The 21,100-nt window shown below is 38.4% G+C and overlaps 2 protein-coding genes across 4 annotated transcripts; both read right to left on the bottom strand.

The window, feature by feature from the left end:
• Positions 1–3,034: 3,034 nt before the first annotated feature.
• On the bottom strand, positions 3,035–16,410 carry LOC132265646 (diacylglycerol lipase-beta-like). Of its 3 annotated transcripts, XM_059766388.1 has the most exons (10): positions 16,084–16,410; positions 15,949–16,008; positions 9,120–9,223; positions 8,220–8,432; positions 8,031–8,143; positions 6,666–7,221; positions 6,121–6,244; positions 3,870–4,538; positions 3,701–3,810; positions 3,035–3,640 (listed from the first exon to the last, which is right to left on the bottom strand). In XM_059766388.1, exons 3-10 carry the CDS (start codon positions 9,212–9,214, stop codon positions 3,454–3,456), a joined length of 2,067 nt encoding a protein of 688 aa, XP_059622371.1. In that variant the 5' UTR covers positions 9,215–9,223; positions 15,949–16,008; positions 16,084–16,410; the 3' UTR covers positions 3,035–3,453. The 3 variants fall into 3 exon arrangements, with proteins under 3 accessions (XP_059622371.1, XP_059622370.1, XP_059622372.1); XM_059766387.1 differs by having other exon boundaries at positions 15,949–16,410; XM_059766389.1 differs by having other exon boundaries at positions 3,882–4,538; positions 15,949–16,410.
• A 1,969-nt stretch (positions 16,411–18,379) lies between these two features.
• On the bottom strand, positions 18,380–21,091 carry LOC132265839 (uncharacterized protein F21D5.5). Its single transcript, XM_059766620.1, has 4 exons — positions 20,823–21,091; positions 19,462–20,758; positions 19,216–19,390; positions 18,380–18,622 (listed from the first exon to the last, which is right to left on the bottom strand). The coding sequence occupies exons 1-3, from the start codon at positions 21,013–21,015 to the stop codon at positions 19,267–19,269; spliced, it is 1,614 nt and encodes a 537-aa protein (XP_059622603.1). The 5' UTR covers positions 21,016–21,091; the 3' UTR covers positions 18,380–18,622; positions 19,216–19,266.
• Positions 21,092–21,100: the final 9 nt, after the last annotated feature.

Below are 21,100 nucleotides of genomic sequence, written 5' to 3'. Positions count from 1 at the left end.
AGGATAATGAATATGTATATAGAAGAGATGACTACTGCATTACATGGGGCTGGGAGCATTCGAAAAGCTGTATGATAGAAGTACTCCAAAAGTGACGGAGGAATTGATTTATACTGAGATCGAAAAAAAGCTTTTGGAGTGTTTCGACCCAACTCCCCTGGAAATCGTCGAAGTTTATATTTTCCACAAGAGGAAGCAGTGCAAAGGAGAATCTTGTAATGATTTTTCTGGCTACGCTTCGCAAGCTGTCCATAAATTTGCGGTTTTGGAGCATTCCTGAAGAAAGCTTTGAGAATGATAGCAGAGAAGCGGAAGACGGATAATGTACACAATATCGCCGAAGCAGCTAAGAGACCATGGAAAGAGAGCCTTTCAAGTTTATACTATCGCTGTGGAGAGAGTACTCACTTGGCCAACAAGTGTCCTCAGAAGAAAGTTGGGAGAAATGGAAGAAATTGAAGAGATAAGATGTCAAGACGGTAATTACATTGGAAAGATCTGACTTAGTGTATATCCATAATTAGCTTACAAGACAAAGATTATCTGGTTTCTAGAAGCTCACATTTTCCCAGCAAAAAGGATTTTGTCAGTTAGAATAGCTCAAGGATAGACATGTTGGGTTATGTGAGGACTACCGTGGAAGTGGGGAAGCTTTCTCTGGGTTCGATGAATCTGTATCCTTTTTGGGAATATGATGGTTCCCAGAAAGCTTGAAGAGATTGAAAGTTGAAGAAACATGAAAGAAGAAGTGAAAAGGATTCAAGAACGTGATTAATGACTCTATGAGAATGATCAAGACCGTAAATTGTCTCTTTTTTCTACATGGTTTTTTCTCACAACAATTATCTATGGGGTTTTTCTACAGATAAGTTTTCTTTTTAGAATATTTGCTTTACAAATATGACGAATATATACATATATTTCAACTTTTTTTTATACCTAAGAAATATTTTTGTCTTTTCCACATTTTTTCGTGGTTTAATATTATTATCTAAATATATATTTTATCACAATGAAAGTACATGTTCACTCAATAGACACATATTTATCTTCTTTTCATGGATTTTCTCCACTTTTCGTGTTAGCAATTTCAGAATATTACTTCAGAATATTAGAATGTTCCAATTGAATTGTTACGCACAACACTTAGAAAACATTTATTCGATAATATGTCTACAATATATATAACATCCGGATATTTTGAAATATATATGTATCAGCTATTGTATATATATATGTACATATATATATATATGATAACAGCGCAAAGAGGAAATATTTCTGTAGACATTTTGTGTAAAGATCGCAAAGTATGCATATTCTTTTTCTGCTTAACCGGTGATTCGAAAACTGTCTTTAAACAATTCGCAACCGGAAACAAATCTTAGAAATGTTTAAAAGATAAAATTATTAGAAATATGTGAATAAATTGGCAATGAATTATACGCTTAATCACAACTACAATTCGATTTAAACACAATATCGACGGTTTTCTTTGCTCACCATCGCTTCTAGTCAGGTGTCGCGAGAAACAGTCGCAGTTTCACGAATTTTTACTAGTGCTAAAGTGTTGATCTCAATAGCATTTGAACAATTCTCATAGACTAATCTTCTCTTTTATCAATTTTATATGTGAATATTATATATGCATATATATTATATTATCATATGTGAAGACAGAGAGTAGGTATTCACCAATTTGAATGGGGATGAAGAAGGGGATGATGAATATGTATATATAAGAGATGACTACTGCATTACATGAGGCTGGGACCATTCGAAAAGCTGTATGATAGAATTACCCCAAAAATGACGGAGGAATTGACTTATGCTGAGATCGAGAAAAAGCTTTTGGAGTGTTTCGACCCAACTCCCCTGAAAATCGTCGAAGTTTATATTTTCCACAAGAGGAAGCAGTGCAAAGGAGAATCTTGTAATGGTTTTTCTTGCTACGCTTCGCAAGCTGTCCATAAATTTGCGGTTTTGGAGCATTCCTGAAGAAAGCTTTGAGAATGATAGCAGAGAAGCGGAAGACGGATAATGTACACAATATCGCCGAAGCAGCTAAGAGACCATGGAAAGAGAGCCTTTCAAGTTTATACTATCGCTGTGGAGAGAGTACTCACTTGGCCAACAAGTGTCCTCAGAAGAAAGTTGGGAGAAATGGAAGAAATTGAAGAGATAAGATGTCAAGACGGTAATTACATTGGAAAGATCTGACTTAGTGTATATCCATAATTAGCTTACAAGACAAAGATTATCTGGTTTCTAGAAGCTCACATTTTCCCAGCAAAAAGGATTTTGTCAGTTAGAATAGCTCAAGGATAGACATGTTGGGTTATGTGAGGACTACCGTGGAAGTGGGGAAGCTTTCTCTGGGTTCGATGAATCTGTATCCTTTTTGGGAATATGATGGTTCCCGGAAAGCTTGAAGAGATTGAAAGTTGAAGAAACATGAAAGAAGAAGTGAAAAGGATTCAAGAACGTGATTAATGACTCTATGAGAATGATCAAGACCGTAAATTGTCTCTTTTTTCTACATGGTTTTTTCTCACAACAATTATCTATGGGGTTTTTCTACAGATAAGTTTTCTTTTTAGAATATTTGCTTTACAAATATGACGAATATATACATATATTTCAACTTTTTTTTATACCTAAGAAATATTTTTGTCTTTTCCACATTTTTTCGTGGTTTAATATTATTATCTAAATATATATTTTATCACAATGAAAGTACATGTTCACTCAATAGACACATATTTATCTTCTTTTCATGGATTTTCTCCACTTTTCGTGTTAGCAATTTCAGAATATTACTTCAGAATATTAGAATGTTCCAATTGAATTGTTACGCACAACACTTGGGAAATATTTTTTCAAAAAATCTTTGTAGAATTTACTCTATATTATATTTGTATAATTTTAAATATATATTATGTATTTAATACATTTATAATAATTTTAATTGACTTTGTTGAGTTTAGTGAGGAGTGAAAAATCACCTCTTCACAAAAAATTCACCACAAAAATAGTTTCATAATTTATTATCTTAATAATATTTTATTATACTCACAGTTTAACATTGTCTTTTGTCATATGATTAAATTGTCTTTTTTTTCAACATGAGATTTTTCACACAACATCTATGGGTTTCTTTTACAGGTAAGTTTTCTTTTTAGAATCATCCGCTTTTTAGATGTAATGAATATATACATATACATTTCAATATTTTACACCTAAGAAATTTTTTTTGTCTTTCCATCTTTTTTCGTTTTACAATATTCATATCTAAAATATATTTTATCACAATGAAAGTACATGGTTACACAATAGACACTGATCATGAGTGAAACTTTTTATATTTAATTTGACACAACTAGAGTTAAGTTAATAAATATTTTACTCACATGAAATGGATAAATGAGGATCACTTTGGCTCCTCTTGTCTTCTTAAATCTCATGAATGGACGTGATTGACTCCGCTGTGGCTTTCTGCTCCTCCAGAATCTTCGTCATTGTCTTAAAGATGTAGTCAGGAAAGTGATCGAGGAACATTCGTGGCATTATTTTCAATTCCATGAAATCCTCCGGAGTCGCCCAGCGCATCTCAAAAGTCGGCCCGCCGGAGTTGCTCTTCCTGTATGGAAAACAGTGTAAAATTCAATGTGAAAATAATAAATGCACACTTTATACACACTTCTCCAGTTCTGTCCTCTTCCTGCGCACAATGTGAAGAATCCTTCCGCCCGTGTACAATCGCGTCTTGGCAAAGCGACGAACGCCAATGTCCCGCGGCAGCATTGAGGCCTGCATTGAGAGAAGCATGAGTAAATATAATTCAATTTTTGCACAGAGACAAGTCACACTTTTCCACTCACTGTCGGTGGCATTATCGTGGATATCGGTGGATCTTCCACGGAAGCCTCCTGACCACTCGTCTCGATCTGCGTGACGTCGAAAAATGTTGTTTCAAGATCCCGCGACGGCACTCCGAAGATGGCATAGCCAAAGCCATTGAGCATTATTCTGTACTTGGGCAATTTGCACGCGCGAATCGTCTCAATAATCATCGCTCGCAGATTCTCAATCGAGTCCACACCCAGACGCATCACAAAGTCATCGCCAACGCCAACGGTGAAGGCGTACGTTTCCGTGTAGCGTGCCGCCTCGCGGCTCAGCAGACCCGCCGGCGTCGCAAACGCGTACACACGCAAGTCCGGATACTTGGGCCGCAACTTAGCACCCAGGAGAATCGCCACACCAGCGCCCAAGCTGTGTCCCGTCAGTACGAGAGAGTATTCCGGATATGTGGTGAAAGCTCTTTCAATGATGTTCGTCTCTCGCAAGCGCTTCATCAGTTGTTCCACGCCGGCCACCATTCCACGATGTGCCACGGAATCTGGTGGCATTCCCGGTGCCTCGAAGCGTTCACAATTGGCCGTGAGATCTGTGAAGACGTCGCGAAAAGAGAAGCTGCCTCTGATGGAGAGAACGATGCTCTTCGTGCTGTGATCCGCCAACACACAAAATGGTAACTATAATAAAAGACACCGTGAGGTGTGAAATTCATTGTAACTCTTCTCAATTTTTGATTTATCGATGCGTGATAAACTTCCACTTTGGCAGTTCCATTGATAGTCACCCATAAAAACACGCATCATGGCGTCACTTAACTTTTAATGATGTGAATTACAATATTTGCGGCTGCATTTCACTGGCAATCCAATTGTTTCGAAGCCATAGAATAAGTGTAGCGAAAGCACCGCGTGCTTTCCATACATCCATACATATTCCAAATGGTAAAGCATCAACAAAAACTAATAATTAACTCCTGAAATCAAGGCTGAAATTGACGTTGTCAAAAATTGGCGAAACTGCGTAATATTTATTTTTAAATACTCTCTCCGCCCACAAAAGTGCGCTTTGCTGCGTTTTTGTTGCACTTTTCCATACGCAATTGCAATATAGAATAGAATATGCAGAGTATTTTTAACGCGTTCAGTGTGAAAATTTAGACAAATTTAATAATAAGCTTCTTTATTGTCGATTCTCCCCTTTTAATTATCACAATTTCAAGTTCCATTGCCGCAGTTTACAACTTCCAAAAAGTTACTTTATCACTTACACGCGCATTGTGTTGATGAGAACAAGAACTTTTCCTTTAACTAAACTAGAGATAAACAATGAGTACAACACTCACGATTCTTCACCCTTGAACAATTCCACCGAAAATGAGGTGACACAACACAAAATCAATCTAGAACCTCATTAATATGTATACAAAGCCCACCTAAAATTGTCATTCTATCACACAAAAAGACGCACGGTGAAATGTGTGTTTGTTTGTGAGTAGAAAAACCGAAAATTAATTTACATTTCCTCTGATAATTTTTGAATAGTCACAGAAAAGTCGTGCGGGTGAGTGTAATTTGTCGGAGATTGAGTTGCTATAAAAGCGACAAAACCACCGGAGAATTGAAGTGTAGGTGAGAATCGAGATATTGCTCAGTTCTTTACGGGAATTCACGCAAGTTAGAGTGGAAAGACACTGTGCAAAGCGTGTGCAACGGAAAAATGAATAAAGCCACGATATTATTCGTCTTAGCGTGCATAATTACTGTGGTTGTCGCGAAGGATGGTGAAAATGATTTGTCAAATGAATTTCCAACGCATCACACACGTGTAGGATTACTTCATGTGGTTCCGCCTGAAGGTAATAAGAAATTTCCCGGGGTTTTTCAAGAGCATCACCAAACTGTGGTCATGAAAATGCTTGCTTTTTCCAGCGAGCAGAGTCAAGACACTGGAAAAGGCTGCTCCAATTCAAATCACCCGGGATTCTGTGCCCTTCCCAACGCTCTCGCCCGCAGACTACGAGCGTCACTTGGAAGGTGAATTCATATTTAATTGCGGCTCGGCATAGATTAATTCGTATGACCGCAATTTATTGCTTACTTTGCAGTGCTCAAAGAATATGAATCGCATCCTGATTATGGCAATAATGGAGATTCACATGACAAAGGTCAAGATCGTGAAGCTGAAGATGCGCCAGAACTGAATATTCCTTCGCAAAGGGAGCAAAAGAATGACATCAGAAAATAGTTTCTCTTCACTTACCTCAAAGACATGATTCCTGAACGATGCATAGAGAACGTCCTCGTTTCTCAAGTGAGACATGAACTTCACGCCGGCAAAATGACACAGGCAGCAATTGTCATCAACAACCACGTTGTATTTGGATCTTAAAAAAAAACACACACTTGTAAGCTTATAATCAGATCTTTGAAGAGAAAATTTTCTTTCTTTTTAAGAAACAGAGAAAAAAGTTTTACGAAAGAGTTTAAAATAAAATTATGCTTGTAATTTGACACTGAAAACACACATCAATTTTAACAGAAGCTTTCACGCAGTTACTTTTGACTACTGAACTAATTACCTACTTAGAATGAAACCCATCCTGAACTTCAAATTGTGAGATCCCAAATGCTTTATGATCTATTTAGCATTATTGTAATGGCCAATCTATCTTCAAAAAACAAGATTTTCATTCTTCCATCTCAATTCAAGCAATCTTCCGTCATTTCACTGAATTCTATAGCTCACAGGTCAATATACTCAATCACTCGCCAGTTCTTTCTCACCGGCTGAGTGAGTTATCTCACCTGAAGCACGCGCAGCAGATGGACTTCTTAATGAGACGATAAGGTCCCGTGCAGCAGTGCATGTAGCAGACTAGAGGCCATCCGTAGCTGGCCAGAGCGAATCTCATGAAGTGCCTGGCATTCTTCAGCGTCATCCATGGTGGTGCAGTGGCAAAGATCCTGGCCAAGTCTGTGGAGTAGCGTGGCCCGTCGTCATTCAGCATCCGGATGCGTCGCATTTCGCGCGTCTCACGCTTCTGTCGCACGCGGAGAAGCACACAACCGGCCATAAAGTCCGATGGCACGAGATCTGTGCCCCGAAATAGGGCACTGAAGAGACTCGCCGCCTGAGCGAACGCCTCGTGGCCGAACTCATCCTTGCGCAGACAGCAGAAGACCCAGCGGAAGCGCCTCATCCAAAGACTGTACACTTTTCGGTGGAATGCCGACTCTATTGGCCCATTGTTGTCATTGGCATCGCGGCTGCGCTTGTATTTTGTCGAGCCCAGTGGATCGAAGACGATCGCCATGCCGAAGATAATTAGCGCGAATAGGACCCAATTGAAGAGGACGATCGCTGTTGAGAAATGACATCATGTTTCACAGTTAGAACAGAGACTTCTCTCACACTCAAGAGCCTAACTAAACACTTACAGTGAGAATCTCTGCCTACACTTCAATATGTGCGAGATTACAATAATAGAGAACTTTTCAGCTGTATTTATGATGACTTAACACTTTAATTTACTGATATTTCGGTGTACTTAATATTCATTGCAATTGCTATCATTTATGTATTGTAAAATTCATAATTTTCACAGAGAGGCAGTCAAAATATCACTCTGTTATTTGCTCCAAATTAAGAAACAAGTCGCACTTTTATTGTAAACACACTATTAAAGCCATTTCAATTGAGATAAAGCTTTAAAATGTATTTGAAGATCCGTAGTGAATAAATAAATTTCCTATTTTACAGTCGAGAGCAAAAATATATTCAAGACATTGTATCATAATTCCAGTGTTCATGAATTGTAAATTGAAGTTTCACCTTCTTTTGGGAAAATGTACACTTTATGTACGTATAAATAAAATTGTCTGTATTGACGAAATATGGACTGGGAAAGATATGCAAACATGTCGTGCGCCTCATCGGCACGAGGCTCAATCGTGAGATTCTGTGTGTGAATGAACTTGGCGTGGTTGTCGCCTGTCTGACGTAAAGAAGTTGCTGACCCACTTAAATATATGGTTTTTCACATAGTCGCTTCCACGATGCCCCACCAATTATTGCCTCACTGGCGGTTTTCTCCGGCACACCACCTTCCCAGGCGGGCGCGCAGCATGACCACCACTCTGCAATTTCCCGCCAAGCTTCTCCCAACTCACCTTCAATCACATTCCTCGCGAATTTCTGCCCTGTCGTGCACTTAATCATATCGCAGAACGCCCAAATTGTGCCAAAGATGTTCAATGCAATTTCAGGAAGGATGAGACAAATCCTGTGCGTGAGAGTAAATCGGATAAACTTGCAGTGTGATAAGAGAGATAGGGTGAGTGAAGAGCTTCAACACTCACTTGAAAACCAACAGCGGCACGACCATTCGTCTCAAGTGCGTTTCCGTGATACTGCCTTGCGCACTCCGGTTCGTCAATCCAATCAGCAGCAGCAAATTGAGAATGATAAGAGCAAGAGTTCCGCCCAAGTAGATTTGCACCCCCAAACCGTCTTCTATGCAGTTCCATGTTTGATCCCAGTAGTGTTCCGTGACAATTCCAATTAAAATTAACCTGCAAAGGCACAAGTCAGCTAAAGACTGCAAATTGGCTCAAGAGAATTGCCTCATTTACAGTGACATCTAAAAGAACTGATCAAATGTTGCAAAATTCTCTGAAAATCTTCATATAAACTCCTGCTATATATTATCAGGAAGCTGAATTTTAATACAAGTACCATAAAGGCAGTGAGAAAAGTACAAATGAAATTAATATGCTATTCTGCAAATAATAGCTTACAGATCAATTATTTGCGCTAAAACAACCCTATAATTAAGATTTTCTCAATAGATACGCAATTAATTGCTTGTCATCACCCAAGTAAACTTTCTGTATGAAAAATTGATAAAAAAAACAAGGAATGCAGCAGCTCAGCACAGCACTCTTGTTAAGAATTCTGAGAATTCTTATCTCACTGATTTCTGTGATATTTTTTTGCGTACAACTGTTTGTATTATTTCTGCAACATTCAATTAAATTTGCAACACTGTTGCTGCCGTATGTGCACTCGTTGAAGCTGAAAGACTCTAGAATTATCGAACTTGGCACACCTGAGAAAGACTGAAAAGCGGCTTGTATGTTGCTACAATTCACTGTGATTCTTACATAAGAGTTGCAATGGAAAAAAGACCTCAAATGGAGATGCGGAAACACTATTGTTGACAACAGATGGCAAAATTCCTCAAGACATAAGTCACTTACCAAACGATGCGAAAGCATATTTCAAAGAGTGCCGGAAAGACAAGGTCATCCGAAGCAGCCAGCCACTTCCTGCCAAATAGTCGGAGAGCGGGCATTTCATCAAGCTGCAAAGGTGGAAGAGCATCGCATTATCCAAATGGAATTCATCACAGCACGCGACTGCCAATAAATCCACAGCTAATGATCGCATTGGCGCGCAATCTTTCGCCACGATCACGGCCAATTGTGTGATTTAGTGCCTCTTCGCCGACAAACTCATCGAGATCAATCAACTCAATGAGAAATGAATTGAATTCTTGTGGAAATTTTCCAAGAGAGATTGCGCGATCTTATTTAAAATAATTAGCATCTCTCCAACTCAATTGATCAATGAGGCGTTGAGGCAAGAGTGAGAAAAAAGCACACGAGAGCGACTGCATATTATGAAATGGGTCAAGGTGAATGAGGTGCACTCTTGCCTCGAATGGTGAACAACAATAAACCAAAAGAGAGACGCGCGCTTCCAGCGAATATGATTATATTGGAAATATGTGGTTTACGTTGAAAAGCTCTTGAATTATCGAGTCTCTGAGTGTTGAACAAAGCTTGAGAGGTGGCTTCAATGAAAATCTACAGGGTTCTTCTCGGCGGGCATTCACCATTATTGATTCTTTGGACAATACGGAAATTAATAAAGGAAATATTCCCAGCATTTGTGAAGTAATACATGCGTTAAGAAGATTAAAACATATTATATTAGCTTCTATTAAAAAAAATCCAGGTGAAATGTTCCATGAATGCATAAAGATAATATTCTGAACTCTAAATATGTATTATTATGTTTAACAAAATGGCATGACAGAATTTCATTAATTTCCTCTGATTAAAAGCGATGAAAATGTGAAAAATCTTGTATCCACCTATTGTAAAACACGAGAGGAATTCAGCCGGTATAATTAGATGATTGGACAAGAAAGATGACGTGTGAAGGAGTCGGCCGGAGTGTTGGAGTTCACAGAGGATCAAGGTGATTTATTGAAATCAATCACGGTAATTGTACAATTCGCAATAAATATTCATTGAACGGACAATAAATTTTTCACTAGAGTCATTTAAATGTATATCGCGTATCATCGGTAATTTACTTTGATTATCGTGTGAAACAATAATCGTTCCTCCATTTGGCACTCACGAGTTGAATTTATATAAGGTGATAGTCTCACAAGCTCAGCGCATACCTTCAACATGCAGCCATTCATACAACTGACCAATTCACCTCTATGTATTAATTAACCGGACGCTAATGTGAATGATCCTCCACCGCAAATGTGCTGAAATCCACTGAAGACAGCGATGAGTTTGTACACAGTCATTCACGTCAAAGGAATTAATGCTGATGCAAATGCGAAAATGGATTTTCAGATGACGGACGTTGATGTAAGGGGTCAGTCATTGGCAGAAATCACGTACAATTATAAGAACAGAAAAAACTACGAAAAGGAATCAGGAATTATACCTGGAAATTGTATCAAAACTGGGACCAAAACGAAAAGAACTTAATCTCAATCCGAAATTTCAAACAATTACATAGGAAGGTTAAATATTAAGGTTAAGTGCGATTTCTTTTGATATTGTGGCAATTTTCGGCACTGCAAAATTGCTTATGTAAGTTTTTGTTCAAAAAATTAATGTGCTAAAAAGATTTTATTGTTAAAATCACGACTTCAGTGATTAGCGACTTTAAATGAGTATCCCCTTTACTAATATTACAAGTTAAATGGCATCTTTAGACGTGAATTTTTCAGGGTGATATTGAAATAATATGGCACACATTCTAATCAATATGATGCACCCAATGAAGAAGGAACGCTCGTGCGTCGCGGGTTTTCCCACTTTTCACAGGGGAGGCAAAAAGTTCAACATGAAATACACCTTCATGTCATGACTTTAATTTGAAACTAGTGATTAAATACATCAATTCATACACTCATCACTCTGCTGTGCCTAAGTGAGAGGTGAAAATATAAGTTTTCTTTGCCTTTCGTGGTTTTTCCACCAGACATCTGAATTGTCTCTGTCCGTCAAATCAAATTTTCTCACACTTGCAAAACATTCTACCTTATTTTCAATTCAAATGTACAATCGCATCTGTCAATATGTGCAATTGTGTGGGAGACCTTTCTGGAGACAGAGTCTTTCTACTGCTTTGAGGGTGTGTGAGAGGAAACCTGTGTATTTTTCATTCATTTTTTGCACTCAATTGAACCGCATGCATTTCCCTTCCCCACATTATAGCGCAACATTCATGTAAAGTATTAATTCCTGCCTTCCCGACGAGTGTGCATCCCTCACTGGTGCAATATTGATAAGGTCAAGAGCTCAATTTCAAGTACTCTCCGTATTCTTCTATAATGCGCTTGCAAAATCATCATTCTTCATTCCCACTCGCCTTAATAATAATTAACACACTCAATTATTTTCATTATTTTATAAACTACTAATAGGATTTTAATGAGGACCTAAAGCTCTTGAAATTCATCTCAAAAATGCCCTGAACACAAATATGAAGTTCAAGCACGGCAATTAAGTCAAGAGCAGGATTTTGCATACATTTTGCAGGATATTATCATGAGCAATTAAAATAATCAGCAAACATCTAATATAGAAAGAAATAAACGCAGAAATCAGGGAGATTTTTTGCGGCAAACCTGCGGTTATACTTTAAATTCCGCAAACATCGGCAAGCACGTAAGCTTGTGTACTTCCATGTGCGAATGGTTTTCAATGCATTCCATCTCACAAAATCATCTCCGAAAACATCCATTGAGAGATCATTGAAGAAATTTCATTTGAAAAACACACGATTTCTTTCACACCGCACGAACACGTAAATTCCAAATGAACGATCATCAAACGACTCATTAAGTACTCTACATGAAAGCACAGCACCACACAAAAAAAAGTTTCATTGAACATTTTCTAAAAAAGAAACAACAATACAAAACACCGCGTCTATTCTCATTTGCAGAAGAGGAAATGAGATGGGGGAAAAGGCGGTGAAAAGTTCAGACCATTGAGTGTCTTTTATGCCCGGAGAAAAGACTCTTCGGCTATGTTTGTGTAGCGCTGGTTCACTCGCATAACGAGCTCGCGATGATCATCTGGCCACGGAAAACTTTCACTAAATTTCATAATGATGGAAGCGACAGCATCATATACAGACTATACCATGACTAATACTTCCCACCTTCCTTCTCCCTCGAGCACGATCGTCCGATGCGAAATTCACGTGAGTCTGACAAGAAAGATTTGTGTTTCCCATACAGTGAACGGCAAACCATTCGCTAAAGCTCTAAAGTGCGACACATTTTATGCTTTGTGCTCAAAATTACGCATATTTTTGAATGCCTAAATATTATTTTGTCGCCCTAATTGAGCTTGATTTTAAGTTTAATTCTGAAGATGTCTAAAAATGATAATAAAAGTAATTTTTGCAACGTTTTAGTCACCCTTTTTCCAAGAGTTTGCGTTCAATACATTCGAAAATTAACTAGAAATAAATTACAGAAACTTTCTGTTCTGCACTCCCAGAAGAAAGGAAGAATATATCCAATCAAGACAATTTCTTGGGCACATGAAGATGCCTTTTGAGGAAGTGACAAATTGCGTGCGATGCGCGAAGAACCACTTTTCAAAGTTTTGCACTAAAGAATGTGTTATAAGTAATTGTATCATTTTATTAGTCAGGCAGACTTACAGACAGAATTTTAAAAATCCTCTGTCACTTTTGCTCTCCACTGTAAATTGAAGAATATAATCGACGAGACAGTTCGGATGGAAATTAAAAAGTGCCTTCGCGAGGCAATCCGCAATTTTACCACATTTTAAATTACGCCCAAGACATTATAATCATTCAATAAATGACACCTTTGGTGATCTTCACGAATTACACAATCACTTCTTCAGCTGTCTTCTCAATCTCTCTCGACGCTCTCGACACAGAGAGAATGTGAAATTTACCCAATGACGTATAATTAAAATAAAATTATCTACAATAAACTGCTATCCATCAATGATTGACCATCATTGAAAATTATGTAATCTGTCTTTCCTGTGTATTTAAAAAATAGATATTTTGGTTCTACAAGAATGATTAACTCAATAAAATAACGAATTTTACAGCATGTGAAGCCTTCTAAATTACTTTAGTTGTGATTTTTATCACAAGAATTAAGCTTGATTACTCCTTTTTTCTCCTAATATTCTGTATGAACAAAACACTCAAGATTCATTATAATGAAATTGGAAATCCCCAAGCCATGCTTAAATCTTATGGATTGGTTCTAGAATATTAACTAATGAGCATTATATTTGGGATTGACGCAAAATCGCTCATCAAGTGGCCATTTGCTTGTTTTTAATTCTCAATCAAAACATACAATCTTGATTTACAAGAATCCATGACGATCAGAAGAGCGTTGATGAAATCAAATGCAGGGAATACATTGCGGAAATTATGCCACACAATCTTGTGTGTCTTCAATGGAAAACCATTTGGAAGATCATCATTTAACGCGTAAAGTAAATATTTGCTTAATTATATTCCACGCTAGAGAGAGAGAAGCCGACAAAGACGAAAAGAGCTTTTGTTTGTGATTCTCTGTGACACTAGGCAAATCCGGAAAGTCTTTCTGTGGCACATGAACAGATTCACCAGAGAAGCTGGAGGAAAACTCCTAGTCCACTTTCTGCACAAGAGTTAGTAATTTGACAATTGCCACAAAGTGAAGAAATCCACAATTGAGATGGCTGAGAATTACACAGTAACACACACACACACAAAACAGAGTTAAATCCTGATTTATTAATCTAAATAACACAGCAGTGCTGAAACTAGTGCACTACTTTTATTTGCATTCCACTGAAATGAATTTGTACCACATAAAAATGCGCGTGTGTGTATTTCATTGAAGTTATCCATTTTATTTTATTTTTTATAAGTGAAATACACACATTTATAACAGTGTACATAATAATATTTCCTGTTGCAGGAAACTGTAACTTTCGCTTGTAAAGTTCGACCATTTGTTGCCACCACTCAAATTGCCATTGCTTTTCGGATTTGACTTCAATTAGAGAAACACTTTACAACTCCGTTGAGGATGTGCAAAAAAGATGTTGAGATTAGAGGTGATTCCACGATGAAAAAATTCACCCAAACAATCTCTCCTCATCCACAGAGTTTCTATACACTTCAAATGACGTGCAAACTGACAGAAAATTGATCATTCTGACCGACAAACGATAAAATTCCAATTGAGATTTCTTTTTCGGTCTCTTCGCCACTTTGTTGCATGACTTTTTGTTTCACCTTCAAAGAGAAATGCACAAGATTGACTGTTTTTTTACATCATGTCTAGTGCGATGGAAATGCCCAGAGTTTCAGTCAGACAAGCCATAAAAAAAAAATATTTAAAATTGCTGCTGATGATTTATAGAGGGAAAATGATTGTGAATCCGGCAAAACAATCATACGAAATTGCTATTCACTTAGCAAGATGGGCGAGATGCTTTTTTTTCATTAATATATTTCAAAGCTCCATCAATCACTGAGGTCAGTCGAGAAACACTTTCAAAAGCATCCAATAATATCAAATTAAGGCTTTCTGACTTCCATGTTTGGAGATAAATCTAAGTCACTTGGCACCTGCAGATGGCTTGTCTTTTGAAACCCGATTATATTAACAGCACAAGAATTGACAATTCTATTAAACTGATTGGAACTGAGAAGATTTTGAGGATGAAGCGGAACTTGAGTAAATTTTCCATTATGCCAGGTGGCTTGAGAGAAATACGACGATTTTAGTTATTGTGTCCGGAAATTTGCTTATAAATTTGAAATTGTATTTTATTAATGTTCTCTCTAAAATGAAAATATACGTTAACGCGATAACAAATTCATTTCTGATGGGAAATCCACTGAGATTAAACCGCGATCACTTCTCCTGATTGTCTTGTTTCCGAGTGAAAAAGAACATTATTTGGCTTAGACAAATTTATGCTTTGTTTCTTTTATAAAGCACTTCGTTTTTGATAATAAAAAACATTTCAAAAATACATTTTTCAGTTTCTATTTGTAATTGATTTTTAGCTAAAAAAATCCTTTGATATCTTGACTTTTGAACACATTTCTCAGAAAAAACTCTACACTGAAAGGAAATTTAAAACGACTTTTTTTTTATTATAGAGATCAGTTTAACAGCGAGTAAACACATTACAAAAGTATAACAATTCATGCCTTCCAATGCTTTCTTAATATTTTTGCTAGATATTATTTTGACTGAACAAGATATTTCTTTACTTGTTTCAACTCTGTTACTGACACATTTACCAACATTAATCACATCTCAGCATTTAGAGGACATTTTTTCGCTAAATATGCTCTTGGCGAATTAATAATATTTTCCGTCCATCCCCTAATGAAAATTGCATATCTGTTTCCACACCTACGCGAAAAAAAACATCCAGATAGGAAAAAATTGACCAAACGACTGCAGGGTAGGAAAAAAATGGCAAATTATCCAGATTATTTACACGAATATGGGAAAGAGAAGATCAACAAACACACGTTAAATCACGTCGCGCATACGTACATATGTATGTATTTGCAGTATAAAGCAAAGACTTTTCTTGTCCATGGAGAGAATGCAATCAAAATATGAGCAAAGTGAGTAAAAATGATGGTAAATAAAAACGCACACCAGTGACTATGATGTATATATGGGTTGATCTATTGCAAAATTTCACAAAAAGAAGAAAACCATCGCAAGTTTTGCGCTTTAATGCATACCTGAGTTATGCACCTTCGGTAAATTTAGTCGCTGAAGTTCTCCATCTCGCTCGCAATCAGCTTTTAGAAAATTATGCGATAATAAAACGTGAACGCAACAGATAAAACAATCAGGATCCTCAGCAGCGTTCTCACCAGCAGAACAGGGTTAACAAAAATGGCCAAATAGAAGATCTCCTGCGCCTCAATCTCGTCGGTATAGATCTCCAATCAAATATTAATTTCTTCAAATGTGTAGATCATCATCAAAATCAACATTTTCACTATTCACTGCACAGCACTTCTGTCACACGGGCTTCAATATTAGCCCGACTATGGAGGCTTTCTTCAAAGGCGCAAGAAAGGAGAGGAGAAAAAAGATCAGCGCGACACCGCGAAAACTAGAAACTCTAGTCGCGAGATTGCCCAACTTCACTGCAAGTGAATGCCTCGGTGGAAAAGCTGTGTTAAATTCGTCTTCGTCTGCTGAATTGTCTTTCACAACTGAGAAAACTACACTCTGTGCTGTGTGGAATGGACTCAACTGTCCGTTACAACGATTGGAGCGCGCACTCACTTGAACTGGTTCTCTCTCCATCTCATGCGCCTTCTCTGTCGCACTCGCTCTCTCAGGTGCCCGAAGCTCCAACACCTCTGCGCCACAACACAGGTGCACACACGCTCACTCCATGCCAATTCCCTCCACAGCCACTGCACGCCTCCCCAGCGCGATGCAGCGTGCTGACACACACACACTTTTGGCTCTATTCTCTTGGAAAAATCGCAGCAAGAGCGAGTGATGCTGCAAAAAATCGCTGCGTGATGCAAACATTAATTAAATATAAGCAAAAATGCGTGTTAATGTGAGAAAAACTCTATGTGACATTGACAGCTTTTGAAGTTCCTCTGCCAGGGGATTGAAAGCATATTTACTCTCACTCTGCATAAAACACGTTCTTCTCAATCAAAGGGATCAAAGCTCTTTCCACAGGTGTAAAAGCCAATTTTAACTCCGACCTCGATTAATACGCACTTTTAACTTTTATTCCCTTTGGAAAATCGTTGGAAAACAACGAGAGCGAGTGGTGATGCAAAAAATCGCAGCGTGATACAAACAATTAATGTAAAAAAGAGTGCGAAAAGCAGACTTTGATACTGGCAGCTTTTGAAGTTCCGCTGCAAGAGGATGGATAGCATATTTACCCTTACACTGCATAAAACAACTCATTTTCAATCAAAGCTCTCACTCTTTACGCCTCTTTCAGATACCTTTCCACAGGTGAAAAAGCCAATTTCAACTCCGACCTTGACTGTTACGCACAGACACTTGTTGCTCTCCGCCAAGTCACAAGTCATGCTCAGAACTCAGAGAAAAACTCCACTGGACATGTTTTTGTACAGCAAACAGAATGGCTAAAAATATTCTAATTGGATTAAAAAATTGAAAGATGTTATTTTGCAAGAGCAACATATTTAAAGTATTCATTGTGCATTTCAGTGTAATTCTTCATTGTCTCTACAAAATTACTCTTTTTTAATGCTGAAATCATGTCCTTGGTGTTGTTTTCGCAGCATAAAACATTTAGAAAGTCATTTCTAGGAATTAAACTAACCTACAGAATAATTACATTGTTAGCATTGTGCTTGGGAGAAAAAGTTTTCTAGCCATTTTTACGAAATTAGACCAAAGGAAAGTGGGAAAAATAGGAAATATAGAGAAATTCAATTTAGATTGATTGAATATTTATGCTTTCGCATAGGCGTAGTGTGCATTTATTGCAATGATAAACAAGAATGTTTTCAGATTTTCCACGATCATAGCATACGCCAATGAAACGCGACTTTATGGCAAGAATTTTCACATAGTGCCGCGAGTAAAGAAGCGTTGGACAAGCTATTAGAAATCTTATTGACATGGCAAACTCTCTTCTGTAAAAAGCTGTGCAAATAGTTTTTTATCGCATGTTTTTCCGTGTATTATCTTTTCAGTTATTGTACATATACATAAATGGACATGCTCAAATATTTATTCAAATAATCAAGTCTATATTGTCTTTATTAATGCTAGTGACACTCTGTAATACGACAAATTTATTAATGATACAACTTTTAATTGGTCACATCACAATTCACTCAAATGCCATTCAAGAGAGAGAGAGAGAGACATTTAAATGCTCCTCAATTCCATCAATTGAGAGCACGATGCCACAAGAGAAATAATTCAAAATGACCACACAAATATCATATCGCGGCATTCTCCAGTCATTCACTCATGTATACACGATATCTCACACGACTCCCAGTCAAGTATCATTGAATTATTGAAAGGACACGGGCGCCGGAGTCGCGTTGTGACCATAGAGACACTAATTGAGTAAACCCGAGGGATTCAAATCAATATCGCTCTCACTCTTCCAGCATTTTTTTTTCATCACATTGCCGATCTCGCATTGCAATTGCACGAGGAAATGGATTTCATTGAAACATCTTGCGAACATTAGCAATTCAAAGTCGTGAAACAGTAGTTTATTTAACAACAAAATACCTTTATAGTTATAAATTGAATTATTGCCTATTCACAATCGTATCAGATTACAATCTGCATCTCTTTCTCCAGCATTTATGTAATCATATGGTAATGGTAATGTGCCGCTTTTGCTCTGTGAACGGTTTCCTTCTTTTATCTCACGACGAGCTAATGATATTTTGAAGAAAAAAAATCTGATAAAGACTCGCCGAAGGAACGTTATTGCTTCAGTTGTTGATAAAGAGTGATAGAAAATGGGATTAAAGACGCTCTGATGAAACTGTTCGAAGTCTTCTTCTCTGATAGAAAAAATTGATAAGGTAAAATCTCTCAATCAATTGCTCACAGACACATAATTATTTATAGTTACACATTGTAATAAAAAGTCTCTTGTTAAGTGTTAAATAATCCTGGAAAATAGATTCAAAATGATAATTAATTGAAAATAAATGTGTTAAAATTGGATTTCAATTTAAATTTGTTGTCTTTCAAATTCCATTAAAGTTCTTCGCAATTTTTAGCTCATTTTCAAGGAGTTTTCTTCATAAGGAGATTGAGAAATCATACGATTTCTGAAGCTATTCGATAGGTTTTTCACAGAAGAAACTAATAAATCACTTCATTGAAAATATCCCAGAAAATTGAACATAAATATTGAGATTCAGGAGGAAAAATTCCGGGAAAATCCTTCAACAACACACTGCTGCGCTATAAACATTCCCACCACTGTAATCTCAATATGCGAACGAAATAACTCCTACCTCGAGAATATTGCAGAGCACCTCAAAGAACGGAGAAACCGAGCTCGTCATTTATTTATCCAGCAGGAACATCCTGTAGAGCTCCTCATGTTCCTTCTTGTCGAATCTCTGCACAACGTTCACCTTCACAATCTCATCGAATCCCTCCGAAGTCTGCGGCTCTCTGAATTTGGATCTACAATTTGGGGAAGCATGATTAGGCGCAATTTCTCAAGTATACAATTCCTGATAAGCGTGCGGCATTACTTGTATGAATTCAGCACCATATCGTTGACTTTCACGTGCGCTGGATCAGTAAGCTCGCGAAAGACGATATTGTGTCTTGCCTGGGCCGCAGATGTGTTCATCAGGAAGCATCGACAGCGACATTTGCACTGCTTGGCCAACTCTGAGTATCGCTTGCGGCTCTCAATGTCGGGATTTGTGTTGTCCACAACCACGGATTTGCCTCTCTGCAGGACGCCTTGAGCCGCGGAGACGCATTTTTGCCACGTTCCCAGCTTGTCGCGACTCACAATCTCGTATTTGGTGCCTTTGAAGTTGCTTTTGACAAAGGAGGACTTTCCAGAGCCCGGACTGCCGCACATCACGATGATTTCCTGCTCATCACGCTGCAATTTAGCGTCCGACGGTTCGAGGAGGTTCTTGGCAGTGCTGACCTTGGGATCGAATTCCGGGCGAGTCCACGAGACGGCTTTCGATCCAAGAAAGTGCTCTTCGGGCGTTGAGAAAGTCAGGCTCAGATTCACGGCCATGAGACGATCGCTGCACGAGTGATCCTTCTTCCGACCTGCTGCTGCAGGTCTGCCCGCGGCGTCGCCCACGAAGAAGCTCTCCTGCATGTCGATCCGGATGCCGTCATTGAACTTCTCCTCCAGCGTGCGCCACATGCCGATCATGGGCTTCCTGTAAATGCCCGAGCCAGTGGCGATGAACACTTGAACCGGCACATTAATCTTCGCCACAATACGCTTCACCTTGCCCGTGAAGTCCTCAATTCGGAGTTTCTTCTTCGAGATTGCGGCTTGATTCGTGAAGAAGACAATCTTGAAGCCTTCCGTGTGAAACTTCTTCAGTTTTCCCGGCACCTCAGCGAACGCCAGCTGCCAGTCATCGATGTTCTTGGGGAAGACATTCCCCGACTTGGTCTTGATAATGGTCCCGTCGATGTCATAGGACGCAATCTTAGCGCTGGACACTATCCCGGATGATGTCCAGACGAACAACTTGTTGCCATCCAATGCTTCAATGGACTCGCTTTTCACCTCAATTTTCGCCACTTTAGCGGGGGTTTTTGAACTCCCAGTCTCATTTTCGGCTTTCTTGTCTAATTTTCTCTTCCCTGACACCTCGGATGTCTCTCCCGAATCCAGTGTAAAGAGGATTTTGTAGAAATACTTTCCAGACACGACCTCAAGAACATCTCCATGGCGACCTTGGTAAGTCTTCTTTTTCTCCAATTCCTGGCCATTGAGTCCGCTGTTGTTCATGCCCTGAGGCACAATCTCAATCACTCTCTGAGAAAAATCCGCCTTCAGCATGACTGTGCAGAAGAAAAACACATTTACGAGGGTTTTCTTGGCTCTGCATTTCCTTCACAACCTAACCTTGCTTTCTGGAGCAGAATACATCCTGTATTTGCGTCTCTGGTGAGCGGCCGATGTATGATATTCCCTCAGAGATCTTCACATCCTTGTACTCTCCACCAACACTCTGCAATAAGCACTCGCTGGCACGGGTGTTTTCCATGTATCTGAGCAAAATCCGGGAAATCCACTGGAGCCGCCAAACAATTGACATGGAGAACAGGTGTCGCCCTCACAATACACACGGCCAGCCGGCAAAACAATACGCATGAGAAAATCTCATTTTTTATCGGTGTTTT

This window comes from Phlebotomus argentipes, unplaced genomic scaffold (assembly GCF_947086385.1).
Source record: "Phlebotomus argentipes unplaced genomic scaffold, Phlebotomus argentipes genome assembly contig_5, whole genome shotgun sequence".
Lineage (NCBI taxonomy): Eukaryota > Metazoa > Arthropoda > Insecta > Diptera > Psychodidae > Phlebotomus > Phlebotomus argentipes.
The sequence above is the reverse complement of the archived record's forward strand: the minus strand, read 5'-3'. Positions and strand labels throughout refer to the sequence as shown.

What these genes read in the sequence shown, in the direction of transcription:
- LOC132265646 (XM_059766387.1), bottom strand. Translation starts at nt 9,214, where the DNA reads ATGCCCGCTCTCCGACTATTTGGCAGGAAGTGGCTGGCTGCTTCGGAT. An exon ending in ATATGCTTTCGCATCGTTTG is followed by an intron (nt 8,433 to 9,119) that starts GTAAGTGACTTA and finishes GTGCCTTTGCAG; the next exon opens with GTTAATTTTAATTGGAATTG. An exon ending in TCAGGAATCATGTCTTTGAG is followed by an intron (nt 4,539 to 6,120) that starts GTAAGTGAAGAG and finishes CTTTTATTATAG; the next exon opens with TTACCATTTTGTGTGTTGGC.
- LOC132265839 (XM_059766620.1), bottom strand. Translation starts at nt 21,015, where the DNA reads ATGTCAATTGTTTGGCGGCTCCAGTGGATTTCCCGGATTTTGCTCAGA. An exon ending in ATTCTGCTCCAGAAAGCAAG is followed by an intron (nt 20,759 to 20,822) that starts GTTAGGTTGTGA and finishes TCTTCTGCACAG; the next exon opens with TCATGCTGAAGGCGGATTTT. An exon ending in ATGGTGCTGAATTCATACAA is followed by an intron (nt 19,391 to 19,461) that starts GTAATGCCGCAC and finishes CCCAAATTGTAG; the next exon opens with ATCCAAATTCAGAGAGCCGC.